This window comes from Anopheles nili, chromosome 2, assembly GCF_943737925.1.
Source record: "Anopheles nili chromosome 2, idAnoNiliSN_F5_01, whole genome shotgun sequence".
Lineage (NCBI taxonomy): Eukaryota > Metazoa > Arthropoda > Insecta > Diptera > Culicidae > Anopheles > Anopheles nili.
In genome coordinates, this window is record NC_071291.1 from 39,971,119 (window position 1) to 39,993,758 (window position 22,640).

Sequence of the window (22,640 nt, forward strand, 5' to 3'; positions counted from 1 at the left end):
GCTTCACATTATCAGGCTCCGTCACCTCCTGTGCCTGATGGTTGGTGGTTCGGTTCCGGAAAAAATCGCAAGAGACTGGCACACAAATGAGAGCCACAAAGTGTGTGTGTGTGCGAGGGAGAGAGCGAGAGAGAGAGAGAGAGAGCCCAAAATGGCTCTCGCTTTTCCTCGCTCTCACCTGCTCCTGATTCTGATACCGTTACGCTCTCAGTGCATCTGCTCGTCATCATCTGTTGGCAAGATTTCACTTTCGTGCGAGGACCAAAAATCCTTTTTTGTCCGATTTAGGTTGCTCTTTCTATTAGGTGACAGTGTGCTTGTGTGTGTATGTGTGTGCTCATACGTTAAAAGGCAGGAAAATGCCCCACCATGGGGGCGTTATCATCGACGGTGGACCGGTGGGGTAATTAATCTAATGGAAACGTTTGCTTTGCCTTTCCACAGTTGGTCTCCGCCTTCGCGTGAGTGCGTGATTTCACCACCGGTTTCGGTGCTCTGACCCGTCGGGTGTGTGTGTGTGTGTTCCCCGCGTGTGCGAGTGTGTGTTTGTGCGTGTTTTGGCAAGGGGCTCCCACTGTTTGTCCTGCTGGACCGCTCTCTCCCAAGGACATCCGCCAGCTGTTCCGAAGCCGAGCGAATCAGGAACCGCCGTCTTCGGGATAAAACATAAAATGAGCGGCCTACTGCATCCTGCCCCGGTTGGTATCCTGATCGGTGTCTGATTGAGGACCACGTCCACAACCACAAACGGTCGTACCGATCGTCCAGCTCCGACCCGTCCGAAGTCCGAGTCGGCCCGAGAACCGTCAGGAAAATCGATACGCAACCGAACCGTGTGAATCCCCGTGTGTCCCATTAGCCGATCCGTTGGCCGAACGCGGCCAAAGTACAAAGGTGAATTGCTGACCGAGGAAGCGAGCAAACGCCGCTAGCAGGCTTTTCCCCGGTGGTCTCGTGCCGCGGTCTCGACCCTTCACCCGTCGAACGTTTCCGAGCAGCGGGCAAAGTAAATTAAGCGCCTGGGACGAACCACGCGAGAACAGGCGAACGACAGGCGGAGACGAGCGGTGTTGCGTGGGCGCACGCCCCCTCGCTGCCTTCGTGCCTACCTGCTGCGCACCGGCAATCCATTTTCCGGCTTTTCCTCGATTCGTTTGTTTACCGTTATCGCGCTACGTGCTAGCCGTTCGGTCACCCGACCCGACGCTCCGTAAGTTACATTCCTTCAAAGCTAGGCGCTTTGCACCGTCCAGCTCCTTTTCCGAGCCGGATGAAGTCACACAGGGCGTCTCTCTCTCTCTCTCTCTCTCTCACACATGTACTCTCTCTCTCTATCTCGTTCTTTCTCTCTTTCTTTTTGCGACAGTTTTAATACTTCTTCAGTGTGTCTGCGGTCATCCAGCAAAAACCCGGCTTCATGATCGGATCATTTTGGAACCTTTGTAGAGCGTGCCCTTCAATGCCTGTAGATAAGGTAGGAAAAACGATTTTTTGCCTGCGGGAAAGCGATGGGTGGGATTTCACGATACAAAAGCATGGTAAAATCGCTCGTTAAGCAGCTAAACTTAAAAAAAACTCAACTTAAAGAACGTGATAAACGTTTTTATGGAGCAACGGGTTATTTCTTGCAGCATGGTAGATTTTCAATAATGGGTTTATTATATAACAAATTCATACATAAACTTGAAACCGGAGTCATAGACGTTCTTATGCAGCGTAGCATTCGATTGTATTCTTAATCTTTGGCTCCACAACATCTAGTCGGCATTGAAAATGCTTCCGCGATATAATTCGTATCGCTTTTCTTTTACCGTCTTTTTATCGTCTGGGCTTTCGAACTGAGGAAAATCGACTAGAACCCGTGCCGGATATGCTATCCCTTGTTGCGGTAATAGTTTAAAGTTAAGTCCGATAAGCCACCGGCAGACTATAAATACGGGTACTCTATCCGCTTCACTAGAGCGTTCATCAATCAACGTCCAGGACGGTTTCCTTATGTCATCGATCAGTTTCCTGCTCTCGCCCGGTATCTTCCCCGACGGGATACTGAGCGTGCAGTTAAGCTCGTAGGCCAAAGTACATCCTACAGCCCAAGCTGAAGCTTCTAAGAAGCCCTTTTTGCTTCCTATACCACCAGCCAGCGGGCTCCGGCGGAAAGGTTCCCGAAATACCCAGCCGGCTTGTCTGCGGGAAAAACGAGCTTCGTCTACAAACTTTCCCCAGCTTGGCGTCTGTTCCGGGAGGTTTACACCGAAGTATCGATCGATCGTATATGCCCCAAATAAAACACGCCCCGACGACAAGCCATTAGGGCGAGTGCAGAAACGAACACAAATCTCGTTTGCACTGGTACCTACCGTGCGACGGTTGGCTGCGTTGTTGATTAAAGATGATGGGCGCGATGATTATTCATGCGCACGGAGAATTCCTTCACCGAACGACCACCGGCACGCTCGAGCGAGTGTCCTTGCGGTGACATTTACGGGCGTAGCGACTATCGCACGGCGCCCAATCACGGAAGCGGGCGGTGAAAATATGACACTTACCAACCGTGTGAGTGTACCGTTGCCGAATCGGGTCGGCGTGGTCCCACGAGACACCGATTCTATCCGGCACATGTTGAACTCGAGCCGGCTGGCTGGCTGGCTGGGTCTAGCGGCTACATAAACCGTAAGCCATAGGACCATGTTAGCGGCTAAAACCAGAACGATTCCCAACCCCAGCTTTTTGTGAAGCCCTGGGGCAGTCGAAACACGAGATTGCCGGGCTGCCAAAGCCAACACCGCAGGGCATTCTATTCCCGGTTCGGTTCGGGTGGCGTGTCCGCTTCACGTACTATCGATTTCGTGGGGTTCGTGTCCGCGCAGTTACAGAAAGCACGGGTCAAAAGGGTCGGTTTCCTTCCCCCCAATAAAGCAATTACGTTCGCGCAAACATCTGTTAAGGAGGAAACATAAATTCCAACAATATCCTTCCTCGCAAGCTTGGGTGCTTGGGTGCTTGTGTGAGTGCGGCGGTTTGGCACTAGACCACCTCCGGCGTTACGTGGCCACGTGTGGATGCGTGTGTGTGTGTAGCGTTGAAGATCGGCGCTGGAAAAGCGAAGAAAAGCTCCACCTGCCTCCATTGCATAAAATAGTTGCACGCTTCCTTTTGAGAAGACAGGAACCGCACCGGGAGTGCTAGTATGCAGCAGTGCGGTGGCATAAAACCCGCCGTTGGGCTGCAATTCGATGCCACCGGTCGGTATTGAGTCATACGGCCGGTGAAAGCGGGCCGCTCGTGTGCCGACGCAAAATGTCCGCATTGAGCTGGCTGCCGTGTGGGGTCGTGTTCGTGCTTTACGAGGGTGTTTGCTCGGGCGAACTGAACGGGGAGGATTTCCACGATGGCTCATATGGCGCGCCCGTCTGGTGCCCTTACAGGTGCATACGCAGATGGTGTCGTAGAACGAGGCTAACGGTCTGTTAGCATGCTGGCATTTGTGCGAGGAAAATGAGGTGGCTTACGAAACGGGCACGACCGCCTGACATATTCTCCCGGTGTTTCCGCGCGCACGCTTTATGGCCGGGTGTGTGACCGACGGAAACGAGAGTCGCCAGCTATGCGAGTGAATGTCAGGATGGAAGTGATCAAAATTATGCTCCTTTTTATGGGTTTTTTTTCTTGTCCCCAAAGGAGGACATCGAGTGGGCTGCGTTCGGTTAGTTTGCGTGCTCCAGATATCTTCATTTAGTTGGGCACCGTTAGGTTCATAAAGTTTAAATATCGTTTATTTTTTTACATTTTTGGTTTTCCGAAGCAATGCGAATGAGGTCAACAGAGTATTAAATCTGTGATATGCCTAAGTTGGGTGTGATACGGAGAACACATTCAGATAGCGAGTTCATTTAATGAACTAAGTTTATTTGATTTTACCGCAAAGGTGAAACACACATAATCACGAGATTATGTTTCTGCAATTTCAACGAAAGGACAAAACAATTTTCGATTTTTCCTTATTGCTTTGCGTTAATACGATGTGCATAAGAAGCAAAAGAATCGATAAAGTTCGTTTAGCTTTCCCCGCGTTTTCCATTATGGCCGCTTGCGAGCTTTTCCACAATTTCCGCCATCTATCAGCAGGTTGGGAAACTTCCGATTGGAAAAAGTTTATCAATTCCCGATCGAACTTGCCCGTTGCAGCACTGATTGGTTGCGCTAGAAATCCCAATCCACGTTGATCGTTATGCCCCGCTTAAATGCCGGCGTACTAATTATAGATTCGTGTTTTACAGGGGGGAATATTATGGCTGTAGGTGAAAATGTACTAACCGCTCTACCATCGCGTTTCGTTGCAGCTCCATTCGGAATATAGAAGTACCTATCGATGGCACGAGTACACCGGAGGACCCGATGTCGTAAGAAAACCACCTGTGCCAAACCAATTCGGTAATTATGGCTAGCATTACAAACCACGACACTCTTAGCTTATCCCACTTTCTTCACCTATGTGTGTGTTTGGTTTCATTTCCCCACCAAGAATCGGTCACAGAATAGATGGATTTAATTTCATGCAACCTTTTTCACTTGAACGTCAGTTGAAGTAGCCAAATAGAAGAGTAAAACAAAACATAATAGACCGCAATAAACTCAACCATACATCACACAAACCCACACCCACCCACCGCTATATATATAGATATATATATATATATATATATATATATATATATATATATATATATATATATATATATATATATATATATATATATATATATATATATATATATATATATATATATATATATATATATATATATATATATATATATATATATATCTGTCCACATTCTGGCGGAAAAGCTTTAAAATTAAACTACTCTTCTTGTTTGAGATTTCTCATTTTCTCTTACTTTTACTGTTGAAAAGCGTCACGTTGCGTAACCCGATAAGAATAAGATCTAGAGTGAGATTAAATCGGTCGAGCTAGTCCCGGCCAACATACACACGCATAATGCATAATCAAACAAATAAACACGCACATACTCACGAAACAGCCGGCATGAACGAGAGTTTGCGATGGAAAAGTTTAATGGGAAAGTTTTTCTAAAGAAAGTTGGCAAAGAACTAGCTGTATGCAAACCCATACGAAAACAAGCGTGCCCTCGCTAACGCTACTGATAATGAACGATTTAACAAACTCCATTTTTCCTCACAAACTGCTCGGGATGGATCAAGTATAAGGATCTCTGGCAAATGGAGGCGTGTACTAAAACTTCCAGCAAAGATTGCAACAAAACCGTTTTCAAACGATAATTTTTCCATATCTTTTGCACGCTCAGCATGGCGCATTTTTTCTTATAATTAGTTTGGGTTTACTACAGCACTTCCAGCTGTTTGTGCTAACGAACACGGCAACGAGCTGAGAGTATATTCTATCGGGGCCAGATTTGTTTGCTTCTGCCCCTTTCCGAGGGAGAAAATATCGATCGATCGGTCATTTTTCGAGGCTTAAGGACATTTTTGCTGTGAATGCCCATGCGGTCATTCCAACACGCTCGTTGCATGTTTCGATTCAGATTGCTTCCACTTCCAAACCCATGGGACGCCATTGCGCTGTCAGCCGCGTCGGATCTCATTTTCACTTCGAACTTGTTTTGGTGAGCCTGTTGGGTCCTTTCGTTGGTGTATTTCGTTTGCATGTCACGCCAGTTGTCGCGTGCATCCCGCGACAGAGATTGCGAGCGGAATGAGCAAAAGAAATCATTGATTTTTTTTATGCCCCTCATCGATTCAGCTGTCAACTGCCTTTAGCTGATGTGCCTTCACGAACACACTGTTTTTTGGACGATTGTTGGCTATGTGTGAAAATTCAATCAGAAATTACATGTGAACTTTTCCGAACGCGCACTGCAACACGGAAAGTTTCCTGAAGGACCTTTACCTTTGCTCTTATTTAACCCGTGGAAGCTTACGGAAAAGATTCATCGTTCTACGATCGCACCCACTTGTGGTGATTTAAACGAGGGCACTCAAGGTCACCTTTTATGATACATTTCCAGGCAAGCTGCTGCTGTTTTGCATGTGTGTGTGTGTGTTTATTCGTTTAAAGGGTTCCTTTTGAAATGTGTATGCGTTTAAGTGTGCTTGTAACGCGAAGATAATAGCCGCCCGGCGAAACGTCCGTGTCTCAGGGGGCGATAAATTTGCCAGCCAACCAAAACAAAACCCGCTAAAGTAATTAATTTGAACGAGCTTCAAACACGAAAGAAGCTTTGCTTCACTTCAAAAGGAGCCTGCTGAAATATGGCACTCGCGACAGCTGGGTAATGGTTCACTACCCCGGTTTGGTTTGCTTAATCCGTTTAGCGATGTAACACGGCGTGGGAAAAAAAATTACCAGTACGGTATTGTAGCCGTTCCTTTTGACAGTTAATCGTATCGTAACCGCTAAGTACGGAGCACGGCTCCGGCTGTCCGATCGATCCGCGCCTAAACCTCCAACGTACCACTAGAACCTCTCCGTCACTCTTCATCTTTTAAAGTTGTGTCTATATGTGTGTATGTCTATTTTCCAAGCAGCCAGCTCGAAGGCGGATCACTTTTTCTCGAAATCAACGGAGGATGAAAAGTTTATCGAAGGTGATTCCGCTTCCGCCCTATGTCACAGCTCAGTATCACTTAAAATGGCTGGCCAGCTCTGGCTGGTGGCTCGATTGTTGGCATGCGCTGCCCGATATTTCGTATTTCGTGCCAATGGGGCTGCTAAAGAAGTCGCTCCTTATCCTAGTTTTCTTTTTTGTTTGTTGTTTATTGCCTACCTTCTGCCTAACCTGCTTCCGCTGTTAGATCGCAAAAAAAAAAAATAAAACGGTTCCCATACAAGATTAGGCAAATTATAGCCACCAGATCGCCAGACCCAGAAACCATCGCTCAACAGTCGCGTTCGTTCACGTGTGCAGTTGCTGACCGCTTTCAAGGCTTAGAAGAATACCGTAATTAATGGTTTTGTCGTTGTAGGGAGTCGATTTTGCGAGAAGTTGCCAGCCGGGTCGAGGCTCATTGCAGCGAGTAAGGCCAGAACTTTGGCCAGTGGCCAATGGAAACGCGGCCATGTGAGTGCGAACGATACATTTCGCAATTATCTTAAGGCTCGATCGAGCCTAAAACGCTTCACAAACGTGCACTGATAATCTGCACGGTAAGCGCAAATGCAGTCCCATGTGGGGTTGATAGCGTAGCAATCAAAAAAATATTTTTCGATGCCACCAGCATAGCTTGATCCTGCTTTGACCAACAGCAATATGTGCTGACCTCGATACTTGGCTGAAGGTTTTTTTTTATTTATTCACCGTGAGCCAAGCCCCTTATGGCTGGAAAAGCAACGCAAAAATAAACACGTAAGCTTGTTAAGTTTGCGAAAAAGCTTCATATCACTGTAGGGTTTCATCAATTATGCGGTGGTTCCTCCGATTAAAATTAATGGTTCCGGACCAACTGGGAATGTTGGCGTGGTCGGCATTTGTTTTTTCGATCGATGTGCCCTGCTCCTTCACAGTGCCGCAGCGCAATACTTTCGCTTTCGCGTGTGTACTTTTCTGGTGTCTGATTTTCCATGCACGCGGCTCACGCAACCCGTGAGCGTTCGTGTGGAGAAGCACCCATACACATCGAGGCAAATCAGGCCATTGTGTCTGTAATGTTCGAATGGAGCGTCGTCGGTCGATTGATCATAAAACATGCATGCGTAATTGTTTCGATTTTTTCTGCTTGCGTTTCTTTTCATTTGGTTTCATCCAGAATGCTTCGTTGCGATCTCATCTGTTTTTTACAGTATTATTGAATTTATTGTTATTTTTGAAGAGCAAGCAAAGGGATTGTTGCAGATTTTAGCCATAAAATTAGTTATTAATCTGAAAAGCAAATAGAGCGACTGTATTGCTTGATGTGTATTTGAACTAATTGATTTCTAGAGTGATGTTTTAGAAATTTTGACTGTTTGTACTCAGTTTTGTTTTCAATTCATGCTTTTTATTCATGAATGTAAGAAAATTCCTTAACTTTTCGTGTTTTTGTTTTGTGTCCAACCCGTCCAATGATCCAAACCGAACTGAATGACGTAACTCGAGACGAGATGCCAATCTGCCGTATCGGTCTCGAGTGCCGAAAAGAACCCGTACCCGACGATTGATTGAGCTGCCGATCGATTGAACGGATTAGGTTTTTCGGCAGAATTTCTCCTCGATGTTTTTCGGTTTCCTATTCGCATTTTATTTTCTTATTAGGGAAAGAAACGGGTTAAAATATGCAAAGCATTTATGAGATTTTCTCCCATGAGAGGGATGCTGAATGCCTGCAGGAAAAACCTATTTTTTCTGTCAAAAACTCCCTGTGTTTGAAAGGCGAAATTTGGTTTTAATTTTTGAAGGCATTTGTGCGCTTTGCCGTTTTTTTGTGTAAAGTTAAATCTTTTTTCCGCTCGTTTGATGTTAATATTAAGCACATAAAATTTCGGTAACGAAAATATGTAATCATATTCTGCTTAATAAGCAGCTTGCCTGTCTAGGCTTAATTAATACATATTTGGAACGACGTCAAACGAACGAACAAACTTCGTTATTTATTTACCCTTGGCGGGTCAAACTGGCGAAGCATAAGTACACATGAACGAACGACTGAAAGAGAATGGTTTCCAGGAGAATCGATGCTGCGTGGGCTCGGTTGTACAAACATTAATTGATAGCGTGCGCGCCGATAAACATTCGCTATATTCCGTTTCGGCATCTCATCTTACTCGAAAACAACCGGTTAATGCATGGCAAATAGCACCGGCGTCATCGTCATTGTCATCTTCATCGCTTAACGTCTCATAATCATAACTCAGCATCCCCTAGCACGGCTGAGAACAAGAGCCAAAAGCTTTACGAGATGACGCGGAACAGAAGCGAGCTTTCCGCTTCGATAGTATCCACGCCAATCCATGCGTAAAGATAATTTGGATGCCTCCAAAATTCGATCACCAGCTCGCGTCGAGTTTCGCCCTTGACATTTCATTGGCGTGGCATACGATTCCAACGCGTTCGTAATGCTTTTTGGCTCGATAGTTATCATTTTAGCGCACCGGTAGTGTTTAGACAACTGAACTCTGACATATTCCAACAATTGTCACAGCCGACTAGGCAGTGACAAATGTTTAATCAAAAACGCATTCCGTTGCTAGCTCGAAAAAACCCGCATCCGTCGGTTGGGAAAAAGCTCGGCTCCTCTCGTACGGTGCTTCCACGCGACCATGTTATCAACCGCACAACGTGATGTCATCGTAAATTATTCCCAAATTTGACATTGACTGCTCAGGATGGTCTCGTACCCTATTTGCATCGGCCATGGCGCAAATGGCTTGTGATGGATCAAAATTGAATTAGGCTTTCAAAAAGGGACAAAGAAGCGGGTTGCTAAAACAGGCCCTTTCTATACTGAATGTGCGATAAAACAAGCGTGTGAGCGAGGGACGAGAGAGAGAGAGAGAGAGAGAGAGAGAGAGCGAGCTTTACTTTAGTGTTATTGAAGATGACAAGTAGAAAAGATTCTTGTTGCTGTGTTTATTGTTTTCTCGAGAAGGTTTTTTTTCACGAGCTTGTGCAGGATTTTTCTCCTGAAAACAGTCAACCATCGTACGAGTTGTTAGTAGCGTATGCATGAACATTCGCCGATATTGGCAGGCTAGCGAATCGGATGTTGTAGTGCAAAATTTTCAACAATTTATTAGCTTACCATCTACGTACGTTCAGCGTTACGATGTGATGATGAATGTTTTGCTTTGTTTTCGGTCACCCGTCTAATCGGATGTATTGTTTTTTTTTCCTTTATACTTTCTCCTCTGCAAATAACCACCATGAATTTAGCTTCGATCAACGAGCCGCCCTTGCCGAGAAGGAAAAAGTGCCCCGAGTTAGCGTATCGGACGAACGAATTTCTGGCGGCACGGGGCAAAAATGACGCCGCTGGCCATGATCGTCCCGATGCGGGAACAACGACTCACACTAGAGCAAGGGTAAGTATATAAGATGGCGATGTGGGTGAGTGGCAAATTTAGGAAGAGCTGCTTCCTAGTCGAGGCAGTGCGACAGAAGATGTCTTTCACGAGTTTGCTTTCATTTCTTTCTCTTTTTATTTGTTATTTCGGACATTTGCTGTATTTGTCATTGAGTTGTGTTGAATTTCTTTGAAGTATTTTTGTTGATACTATTTTTATTAGGTTCATTTCCATGTCATAAAATAAAAATCAGTCATTGTTGCCTATTTTGTTTGATGAAGGACAACAAAGAAACTTAGAAAATATCTTCCCAGATCTAGTTCCATATGTTTGATGGTTTTAAATGTATACATGAAGACTGAAATTAGCTTTGCAAAGGACTGATATTGGCAAAGCATCAGCGTTGCAAATCTGTTATGAAACGTGCCAAACATTATCGAGGCTAATGCAGAAGCCAACGCTGTAATGAGCTGTGCTGGATCGTTTCATAGCGACCGATTCCTTCGATGTGAAACAAAACTGCACTCCTGCGCTTGTTGTTTGAAATGACGTCAGGGCTTTTTGTTGGGTGTATCCTCTCTATCGATCGCTCCATGGTACATTATAGAAACCCACTAAAGCAGGCGTGCCTACAGAGATAAGTAAACAACTCCGAGCACGGTTTATTTCAGTAGCCAAAGGTGCTCATTTGTAAACGAGGTAAGATAAGGATTCGGCCATTTACCACGCTGGTATCGCATATATTATTGCTACGGTCATTCAATGCAGACATTTGTGTAATATAGCGACGCGTTTTGTTCAGTTTTCAAATACAGAAATGAACCATAAGAAAGTAACATTTGTTGTACTATAAGCAACCAGGCGCCTCCATCAAGTACAAAATACTAGGCGTCTCCATTGAACAAAAAACTCAACTCCATAAAATAAGGCCTACAGAAACTAAATAAAAACAATCATTTTACAACTGTTAAGTTTATAAAAAAATTGGAAGCAATTTCACACTATTTTTTTTAATACTATCAAATTATTTTAAACATTTGACTGACACCAATTATTGAAACAACTTGATTGCCAGCACTTGCTTCAAAGCACATTGATCCGTATCTGGAAAATAGCACATGACAAACACTGGCACACAGTTCTCTTTCTCACAAACTGCTTTATCCCATGATTCGTAAAACGGTGGTGTTGGTATCGATTGCTTCTCGTTTTCCTTTCCGTTTGGCTTTGCTATCGATTTGCTTAGGAGTAATTTATTTTTATCGCGTGTGTTTGTGTGTGACTGACGTATCTACTAGTATCTTGTACCTTGCGCATTCCAGTAGTTGCAGGTTGCTGCCGCACAGCCTTACTAGACTAGTGCTTTCTAGAGTAAGTGTGCCTGTAGGATGCAGATGGATTAGACATAGTCCTTTAGAAAAGCGCTCGCGAAACAATCGATCTGTTGAAGATTTTAATTAAAATGAATACGTTACGTTGATTGATGATGACACGTGATGGGAGAAGCTAACATTATTAGTCCTGCGCAGGAGACGTACGATATGATCTACACACAACTGTAGATGAATGACATACGTTCGAACGATTAACTTGCTTTGCAATTGATAAAATGGAACAGCGCGATTACTTGATACTCTTTTAATTGAAAAGTAGGAATAGCCTGTTTGGTCGGTATTAGTGTTGACGCATTGTAGTGTTATTTAAATCCCTTTCAATTTTAGCGACTCGGCAAATGCAAAGTATTGCATGTGCTGCAATTCCTTGCTATGTTTTTACGTCATTGAGGTACATCCTTTAGATTGGTTTTAGTCCCTGTTTTATTGACTAGTTTATTTTCATAGCAATTGCTGCTTTGCAAAAAATAAATAAAACAACAATGTACCATTATTACTGACAGAACAACTGTCACATCTGCGCCCGGATCCAATGACATGAGGTCGCATTACTTTGCAAACGAGTAAATCAAACACTAGCCGATGTAAAACGGATTTGTAATGCACTACGTAGAGTGATAATCGACATAAACGCTTGAAATGAAATTTTGTGCAAATATATATGAATGCAGTACTTAGGTAAAATTTTGTCTCTCTCAAACAAAGCTTACTTATAATGCTATTTCTTATGTTCTTCGCGTATCTATTATAATCTGCATTAGTGCAAAAATTGTACCAAGTTTTCAATTTGCACTGGCATACCAGTTTGTATCGTATATAGATGATACCATTGCCATTGTTGAACCATACTAAATGAAATCAGATGGAAATTGTGCTTTAAATCTAGTTTGTTTTTATAAACCAGGCACAAATCAATGTAAAGCTTAACGATCTCTCTGTCGTACGATTTAGGTTCCATTGGTGCGCAGGAGAAGCAGAATGCAAGCATTTCCTCGCTCCTTCATGTGCAATGAAAGATATTTAAAAGACGATACACCCCAACCCTATACCCATTGCAAAAGCCGTTTATTTTTGCCCATACCATACGATGGCCCAAGCACGAGAAACAATGTATTCATTTTAATTACAGTCTGAAGAGCGTGGAACTCCTTCGCGTCGCAGCAAATCGGAGGGACCGCCGGCTGGTGTCGCCAACGGAAGGCTTCCATCCGGGACCGGATACGCGAACGGCACCATCGAGCCGCCACCGGTCTCGATCGCTGGCAGGGCACTGGAACAGGTAACGTGGCGCTTTCATCGTGCGTGTGGCTTTGTTTCTTTGTTTCATCAGCATTTTCCTTTGATTTTGGTTTGCTTTCTTTTTCTTGCGCTTTAAAGTGTGAACGAGTGTGTATTTCGATCCATTCATCTTGTAAACGTGTGCTTGTGGGCATGTGTGAGTGTTTGTGGTACTCAGGTCATATTTGAGAAGTGACATTTGTTACATATTACCTTTTTATTTAAATCTCTAATTTAAAAAAAAAAACGAATGTTACTCTTTTTAAGGTTTTGCTTTAAATGTGCACTCGCTATAGAAATGGATGTTCTCGAGTGATGGAAAAAGGATTTTCAGACTACAGTGATTCTTCTATTCAGTTTAAGTTTTCTATTCAGTGATATTTTATCAATGTACTAAACGTGCTCAGCACTTTTATCAGTACATGTTTGTAAATATGTTGTGATTTCTGTAATCAGAAGAGCTAAAATCACTAGAAAACTTTTCCCATCAGCAGAGAATAGACATAAACTTTTCGTATTTACATTTTACGGGGTTTAGAAGTAACGACCATCACCAAACAACCGTTTAAAGGCATTTTATGTTTCATTTGTTTAATCGTTCACTGTTGTTTAGTTCTGCACTTGCATCAATTGTACGTGGTACGAGTGTAAATATGCCTGAATCACATCCATTAAACCTATCATAAACGAAAGAAAATCAGAAAAAAACAGAACCCATCAACACCGGCGAATCATTCGATATTACAAATGCGTAGCGTAACTAGAGGATCATCCTTGCAACGAAGCACAACTCAAGAGTTCTGTTATCTTCTCCTTCCCTTTCTCTTCATTTCGTCGTTTCTTTACATTTACGCCTGTTTTCGACAGCTTTTGTTCGGTTTCATGATTATTTTCGATTGCAGGACATTTTCAGTTTGAATTTTCAAATTTCTACTTTAAAGCTCACCGACGCGTGGAAAAATGGAGCCGCCCATGCTAACGTCAGTTTCGTTTCTCTTCTCTCTTTTCTCTCTTTTCTCTCTTCTCATCTGCTCCTTCCACCTGCGCATCATCCACCAAATTCGGGTGTCCTTCTCGTTTCAGGCGGGTGAGTCATCTACTAGTGGACTATTCAAAAAAACCATTACCAAACTGAGCACGGAGTACCGGCTCCAGTTCGTGTGGCCACACGTGCGGCGCGCGATCAAGGGCGGCCCCGCGGCAGGTGCACCCGGCGCCGGCGACGGTGGCGGTGCGGACACTATCGATGCACCCCCGCGCAAGTCCCTCTCCATGGGTGCGCTGAAGGCGGCCCAGATCGGAGCCGCCGGTGGCGGCCCCATCGCTTCCGTACACAAAAAACGAACGACTAACGAGCGAGAAGGTGCGATCGCGTGGGCGCGCGCTTTTTACCATTCCGATCCTTTTACCACCAGCGTTCTTTCCGTTTCGCTCTTTCTTTGGTGCTTTCCGTTCCGTTTCGTTCCGTAGCCGCTAGTTCGCTCTTGCTCCCTTTTTTCCAGCTCCACGGCCCTGCCTGTTCTGACCAACCGAAGCTTTATGCTCGTCTAGTCCTCACTTTCTTTCCATCTCTTGCTCGCTCCTGTTTTTTTTTACTTCTCTCTCGTTGTGTCCTATCACCGTGCATTGAGCGTAGATCTGACACTCCGGACGGTTAGACCGTTCGGCTTCGTTTCTGTAGCTTCTGGACCGGTTCTTCCTCAGAATAGCGTTGCTTACGGTCGCTATCGCGAGCATGCTAGTTGTTTACTGAATCCTTTTTCAGCTTCTTTCTTTTAATTCCTTCCGTGTTCGTGCCACTCCCTACGGCACTTTTCTTTCATTTGCCATTTGCCAAAACGGCGTCTTTGAGTTGCTTTGATGTACAAATGTGGTTGAACAGGTTTCCCATTCTCCCACAAAGCTGCTAGAATAAGAAACATTTCGTATGCCAGCTGGAGTTTACATTCTCCGCGGTCGATTCAAGCTTGAGTGTGGATTAATGCAAATGCATGCTCTAGGCGTTTTCATCGCGAAAATTTTCCCACGTCGTGTTTATGACACATTTTTGTTGGTGTTTTAGCTACGTACCATTAACACTGTTGGTGTCCGTTTCTTGGCTTGCGAGGTTAATTTAGTTGCAGTAGATAGTTGAATTGGCAAAAAGATGAACAAAACAAAACCCTCCCCCGTTCCATGTTTGTTTCGTCGAATATTTACCAAGTCGCCGTCATAGGAGAAACATCATTTCGTGCGACAAAACGTAGGCCAATCCCCCATTAGATTTTTCGGTTAGATTAAATGCATTGTTTTACCTTCTGTTGTTCTAGCTGTTTGATTGATTGATTTTCGTATACCTTGAGTTTATTGTCAAACCATTCGTACCATAACCCCGTTGGACGCTCGTATCTTCTCAATCGTTTGTTTAATTTAAAACGGATTTTTTTCGAAATAAATTGAAGATAAACAAACAAATTTAACAAACCCCAATTTCCACGTCCTCGAATATAATCCCGGCACCTCACAGCATTCACACTTTTGTTTGGTTTCAATTCCTTGATTGCACATAATTCGTGTCCATTCATCACCTGTTTAATGACTTACATTTGAAATGTTCTGATAAGCTACACTGATGCTTCGTTGTGCATCATAAGCGTGTATACGTAAATACAAATTTCCCCATGAGCCAGCACCTTTCGTTCCATGGAATGGGATAATGATGAAAGCGTTTACGAATAGCAGATATGAGCAGTTGTTCCATTTCCAGTGCTCGAATGTAATAAAATTGTTAGGCTACACTTTCGTCTAACAACGTGCTTTGAATCGTTCTTTTATCTCGACCGTTTTTGAAGAGGGAACTCTCGAAAGCATCCCGCATCATATCATTACTGTGAGAAGGATCCTATCTAGTTGAAGTAGTTGCAGCGCTCACGCGGATCGTACTATTCGAGAACAACACATTTGCTATTTTTACTTGCTGGTGAATTATTCCCATTCCATGTAACATGGCAGTTTTGTGCTATTATTTTCCCATCTTGCTCTGAAAAAGTAACTCATCATCTCATGCATAACGCGCTACTCCAACCCGGCGTGTTCCTCGTGTGAAATAAACCAATCATATTATTAGCACATTGAACCGGTACATGCCTTCCGTTCGTTCCTTTGCTAAGCTCCCCGACATCCCACCCAAACAGCCCCCTTCAGCAGTATAATAACAGAGGAAAAGTGTTAGATCCATCGGCAGTAGAAAGAAGAAGAAGAAGAAGACGAAGAAAAAAACGCTCACGAACAATAAGCTCAATTCCGATGGAGAGCATTCCTGCAGTAAAATGATGTTCTATTGTGTTCCTCTTTTTTTTCTCTTTCTTTTTTTTCCACGTTTTTTCTTCCCGGTATGCTTTTCCTCCTTTCTTACTGTGTCCGTCTCAATGAATTTCCGTTTCATGCCATGCGTGGGCGAAATGCAGCCACGGCCACGGAGCTCGAACCACTGGTCAACGATTGCGAGACATCGATGGAGAAGTCGCAGCAGCCGCATGAGAAGTAATGCCTTCGGGAAAACCCGATCGAAACTATCTGACTATCCGTTATGATTATTATCATTTTCTTGCTTCTTTCGTTCGCATTCTGGCCGCCACTTCGCATACCAAACGAAAGCGTCCAACAATGCGGCGACACCGTGAGCTGAATTTAATCTGCATTTTGTCCTTCCTTCCTGATTCCGTTCCAGCAGGCGCGGCGAGATGGCACGGGTTGTCGAGCAGAAGATAAAGGCGTTGCGCGTGGAGAAGGAAAAGTTTGGCTTCGAACCGGAGGCGGGCGATGGGCCGCGTGCGCAGACGAACTCCGGCATCGATAACGCCTGGTACAAGGAGGTGCTGGAGCTAAGGAAGAAGGCCGGCGAGTACAGGGTACGTATCGCGATGGTGGTATGTCTGCGCTGTTTCAACCCACACCTTACCGGTTGTTATGTGCATTTTTTTGTTGCAGAACCGTGGCTGGGGAGTGGAGATGAATCCGGACCTCTTCAACAAGCAGGTCGAGCTGTGGGACCAAGTGTCTCGCCGCAGCTCGCTGAGTGCGCTTTCGTTGGCATCAAGCGTTCGGTAGGTTGATGATGTCGATCATACGGCGCTGCTCGTACGGAGCTGCTGACATTTCACCCATTTTCTCTCACCGTAGGCCAATTACCAAGGAGGAAAAGGAGAAGGAAAACAACAAGAAAAGCTCCCCAACCAAGGCGCTCACGCGTGGTGGTGCTCGCGCCCCCGGTGGTGCTCGTCCTGTGGAAAGCAACAAGCCGATTCCGGATGGGTTGAACTTGTCCGCGTCGGCGGCTGCTCGCAGCCGCAAGGATGCCATCCGGCACCATCTGGAGCGCACGACCGGACCGGACGTCGAGGAAGGAGCACTGCTACCTTCACCGACACGCGAAAAACTCATGCCGGCGATTCCACGCTCGAAGGCCGACAGCCCGCAACGAGGCAGCCCTCAAAAGACGGGCTTGTCGCGTCACGGCAGCCCTCAAAAGGGCAGCCCACAGAAGAGCAGCCCCAAGAAGATGTCTAGCAAGGGTGAGTAGACGTTGGAGTTGAACACCGGAATAATGTTCGAGAGTTCGCGCACGTCCATGCTAGCTCTGTATGGTTCGAGTGAGCGAAGCGGCAAATTTTACGCAACACGATATGATCCCCATTTCAGGACGCTCGCAATCTGTCGGACCGGCCGTTGTCAGTGAGGGCGGTGCCGGAGTGCCGGTGGCAGGAGGATCCCCGAAACGGCAGCTCCGCTCTGGCAGCACGGTCGCGGCCTCGACTGCTTCCTCAGCGGCGAAAACGCACAAGAAGACGCCGACCTCGGCCACGGCACCGGCCATCGCGCAAACCCAGCAACCGTTGCAGCAGCAACCGGAACGAAGACCCCGGCCGAGTGAGTACCGGTAGCGGAAGTTCGGCCCGAAACGAACGACCGGAATGTTGTGCTAGGTTTTTCGGTTTTCGTTATTCAGTTACCTTTTACTTCTGCTAGCTACGTTCCTTTCCGTTTGCTACTCGTTCAGTCGGATTTTGGTACTAGATGCCCTCACCCACCCACTTAGGATGCCCCCGTGCGCCTCTTTTCTTCCCGTTCTCCTTTGCTGTTCTCCGTTGGAGTTTCTTGTACTTGTTTCCCTCTATCTTACTGTGCCGTACGTTGTGCTCTGTTTTGTTTCGAACCGGGCACGCTGAAGTTTACCGTCTAAAAGCTAGATTCGCTAGCTCATTACAGTTCATGTACTCAAAAGTGTTTTTGCAAATAATTAGGTCTATTTGGAAATCAGAGCAGTGATTCACTCAAAACGGGGAAAAATTACCTACCCTATGAGTTACAAACTTGAAGAGAGTAGTTTAAAAAAAAAAATCTTCGCTGAATGAAAGCATCTTTAGCGGAGAATTTTGAGTATCTTGAATATGTTTCGTAGTTTCGTTTATCGTTAGACCTTCACTTCCATGCATACATCCCGTTGATGGTGATTAGGCTCCTAGAATAGAATTCAAAAGCAGATGAAAGAAATGTGAAACCGAGAGCTTTTAACGCCAGCCGGCAGAATGATAAGTACCCGAATCAAAACCCTCATGGGGCTGCTCATGAAATGCGGCTTCATTTCTAGCCATGAGTATCAAAAGGGCCATCAAAATGGCATTTCTTTTTTACGCCACTCTTAATGTACACTCGACACTAATTTGAACTTTCGAAAAAAAAATTTAACAAAAACATTGTGATGCATGTACAGCGTTGTAAGTGTTCTTGAGTGGCAAAGGGTTCGCTTCGGGTACTTCAATTAGCACTAGACCAGAGGAATAGTAGATGGTACTAGAACATGCTCGCTCTTTTTCTCTCTGTCGATGGTTTTAGTGTTGTTCTAAATGTAACGTAGTAGAAAACTGTATGCTAGCTCCCATTAGAATAGCAGACATTTTTTTATTGAGATATGTTAACAAAAAATATGTTCCTCCTAGCCGTTCGAATAACTTGAAATTTCTGTAGGATGTCATCATAGAAAGCAAGGAACATAAAACAGCCTCAGAAAAGGAACAATCCTTGTTTTCATGATGATATGTCATAAACGTGTTAAGCTGGTGGATATGTTTAATGCGTTGATAAAAATTCAGATATTCATGAAGTACCAGGCGCCTCCATCGGTGTATCGAAGACCTCTCGGGATAGTTGATTTGGATGAAAAAAAAATTCCCGTTAATTTAGTTGAAGTATTCATCGTACTTTGGGCCGACACGAGCTAAATTGGAGCCACAAAATTAGGCCCGTATCCCAATTTTAGATTAATCTCAGTTCATCAGTCAGTGGATCATCATCCTCATTGCCCTCGGTCCTGCTTACTGTTCGTTCCCGACGTTTCCTTCTTGTTGCTAGTCCGTTCACAGTACTCGACTAGCGTCATGAGCCCAAGAGTTTTTCCTTCGTCCAATCACTCGCAAACAACAAGCAACACATGAGCCCGCTCGGAACGAAAACTGTACTCATTAATCTTTCGATGCCATTCTTTTCTTTCTCTTCCACACCGTGCTTTGTGTTAATGCACTCGTGTCCCTCACTCCCACTCACCTCATCGTCATGAATGACTTTTCTCGCAACTCTGCTGCTGGGGGAACTTCCAATCCCGTTGACACTTGATTGTGGCTTCGGTTTGCTCTTCATTTTCATTGACGGCCTCTCATTCTCTGTCTCTCTCTCTCTCTTTCTTTTTTTTTCTTTCCATCTATCTCTCTCTCTCTCTCTCTATCTTTGTATTTTTCTCTTTGATATCCCTCAGCGTCCCTTTCCACCACCAATCACTCCCGCTCGAAGAGCAGCACTCTGCCCACGAGCCGTCACCATCCTCCGCATTCCAGTAACCTCACGAACCTCACCAACAACAATCATCTTCCCAATGCATCACCATCATCATCCGCCGCCCCAATGGCCGCGTCCATGATCGCCACCAACACCAGCACCCCCGCCACCAATGCCACCGCCGCCGCCCGCGCCAAGCTGACGCTGGCGACGGGTGCGAAGCGGCATCCGTCCGCAACCCGGACGGCCAGACCGCCCACCAGTTTGGCCAGCGACTCGTCTGCTCCCTCGTCGGCGTCTAGCACGCTGAGGAAGAAGCAGAGGGTGGCCGAGGGCGGTGGCAGTGGTGCCGGTGGTCGGGGCAGCGCCAGCGCCAGATCGGTTGAATCGGATAAAAAATTACTCGCCGGAAGTAAGTAGCCTCACGGTGGAATGATCGTGCCATGCAATAAATGCCTATTTTGTCACTTTTGTCACGAACCTTTCCGCGTGCTCTCTCTCTCTCTCTCTCGCGCTCGCTCTCTCTCTTTCTCTCTCTCTCTCTCTTTCTCTATTCGCTCTCTTCATCCCGTTTGCTCTCGCTCTATCTATTTCGAAATGACAGTTTACAAATTTTGTACGCCACACTCGTTAGGACGGCGCCAACAAACACCCGCCCTTACGAATGACTTTACTCCACTCCTATACAAAATGACTCCTATACAAAAAAAAAACTAAACTGCTCTCAACCAGACGCTTTCGTTGACCCGTTCGTTTTCTCACACACAAAAACACACTCACTCGAAATAGATCGTAACTGAGCGATTTTCGTTAGATCCACAACTAACCGAGCCAGCTCGAACGTACCTACCAATCTCTATCATTTCCTTCCTTCTGTGGACACGCGAGCTGGCGTGTGATCGTGCGGTAGCGTTGCGAAACGAACATCCCACATAACTCGCCCTAGCGTGTAGTTGTTTGTGTGCTGTGCGTGTGTGTGTGTGTATATTTTGTTCGTGTGGTCGTGCGTGTGCATTTGTTCTCCTTTTTGCCATATTTGTGTGTTTTTCTATCGTTGTTGTAAATATCTTTCTCGATTCACCTTTAACCCGTACCGTATGATTTCGTCCATCCTTGTTATTGATTTCTAGCGATGTAAATCCCCTAAGGATGGCTAACTGCATCTCATCTAACGCTCTTTCATTCTCTCTTTCGCTCCTCTCCTAGATGTGTTCATATGTGTGTACCTTAGTTTCTTTCCCGTTGTGTGTAGCTAATGTTTAGTTCTAGTCGGTTCACCGTTCCTTAGGTTCCCATGGTTACGTAGAGAGCCTAGCGGCTCGTTCTGTGCCTACTGTGCTAGCTGTCTAGCGACCGTACCTGCCCTAGTAGCCGTGTGGTTGTGTGACGCGCTTTGTACGTTCAGTTTTCCTGTGTTTGTACGCCTTCGTTCACGTGCCGTCCTTCGTTTCGGTGATCACGACGTCTTGCGTTCTTTTGCGTTTTCGTTTCTTCAGTTAGAGATTGTGGTTGTGCGTGTAGCTGTAGTACGCACCGTGGCCAGTGATCGTTACTAATGTCCTTCGGGCGTCTGTCACTACCGTGTTCTTTCTTCTCTGTGCCTTCTCTGTGCCATCGTACCGTTTGTGCGCGTGCGTGTGTTGATCTAGATGTTGAGGACACCGACAAGGAGAGCACCCAAGCCGCAGGAATGACCGGCACTCCTACTGTGGTACCACCACCGGAAATACTGGAGCAAATCATTAAGTCACCCCCGGAACCGACGCGCGTCAAGTCACCGGAACAGATCATCATGCGCTCGCCTGATCCAGTTAACTGGACCGTGCCTTTGGACACGGGCAAAACTTTTACCGTGACGCAGAACGTGCGTGAAGGTCAGTGTGCTGGAGATGAGCTTACCATCGATCGAGGTTAATGTGTGCGTTCTCTTCTCCGATGCAGGTGATCCTATGATTCGTCCGCACAGCGAGATCAAGGCATCAACACCGGTGGAACAGCCACCACCACCGCCACAATCGGCACCACCCGAGCTTTCTGAGCAATCGAAGATGCCCAGTAAGTCATTTTTTTCATGTCCACTCCCGGTGGATGTTTTGCTAATGCCAACGGTAACGGTCATTTTCCACGCACCCTTTCAGGCACCAAACTCGAACCGAGCTCGATCAAGGAGTCGGAGGATGAAGACGATGATTTGCCCCGTTCGAAATCGTCCGTTGCTTCATCGGTCAATCCGATCTCGACGGCCATCTCGGAACCGACGACCGTATCGCAACCGGCACCAGCACCAACACTACCACCATCGCAGCCATTTGCCACGCAGCTTGCCGGTTCTTCCGGTGGAGACGCCCAGTCACCGGTGGCCGCTACCGTAGCACCCGTTCCGGCGCCGGAACCGGTCCGCTACGATAAGCCGGTAGCCGGCTCAACACTGCGCTGCCTGGACGATCCGGCATTCGAGTCGGACATTAACTCTCCGCTAGCGAACCGCAACGTGGCCACGGAGGTACTCGATAAGGCTCGCGATCGGTTCGACCGGTTCTGGGGTAACCCGAACGACAAACCGGAGGAGTCTTAAGGTGGCCGTTTGAACGAGCCACCATATTTCTTTCGCTTGCTAGCAGCCGCATAGTATCTCTTTCTCTCTCTCACTCGCTCTCACAGATTGGCCCAGTGGCCCTTTTGTGGTAGCGATGAAACTGCCCATGGCAAAGGCGACACACGGCAGAAGGGTGCTTGCGGCACAAATAACCGTGACAGGGTAGCCATTACATTAGTGAAAACGTACATAACATAATTGGAGCGGCAGAAGCAACAAGGAGCGCCACACTTATCACGTTCTTCTCTGCATTCCCGTGGACTATTTCGGTGTGTTTATGTGCTTTTTCGAGCCGATGCCCGTCGAGGGCGTGCCCTTTTGCTGCTGACAATTCAGCGTGTTTAGTGTCGCGTTTGATCCAGCTTTCTGGATGCAGGGAAGCGAACGAGCTCCCGCTCGAGGGAAGACAACATAGAAGTATTGTTATTTAATGTTTAGGGTAGTAAGTGGGACGCGATCCGTAAAACGTAGCGCTAACGGTACGTTCCTCGTTCCGGGCGCCGTATTCTCAGTTCACCGTCGGTATTCGCGCACGGTATGGTAG

The 22,640-nt window shown here is 46.0% G+C and overlaps 1 protein-coding gene across 1 annotated transcript; it reads left to right on the top strand.

Moving 5' to 3' along the window:
• Positions 1–1,417: 1,417 nt before the first annotated feature.
• LOC128730940 (mucin-5AC) lies at positions 1,418–22,075 on the top strand. The gene is made up of 15 exons (XM_053824031.1): positions 1,418–1,474; positions 4,341–4,431; positions 6,565–6,627; positions 9,888–10,036; positions 12,542–12,691; positions 13,774–14,053; positions 16,137–16,212; positions 16,403–16,580; positions 16,660–16,775; positions 16,852–17,243; positions 17,371–17,598; positions 19,481–19,912; positions 21,150–21,374; positions 21,442–21,555; positions 21,639–22,075. Exons 1-15 carry the CDS (start codon positions 1,418–1,420, stop codon positions 22,073–22,075), a joined length of 2,988 nt encoding a protein of 995 aa, XP_053680006.1.
• Positions 22,076–22,640: the final 565 nt, after the last annotated feature.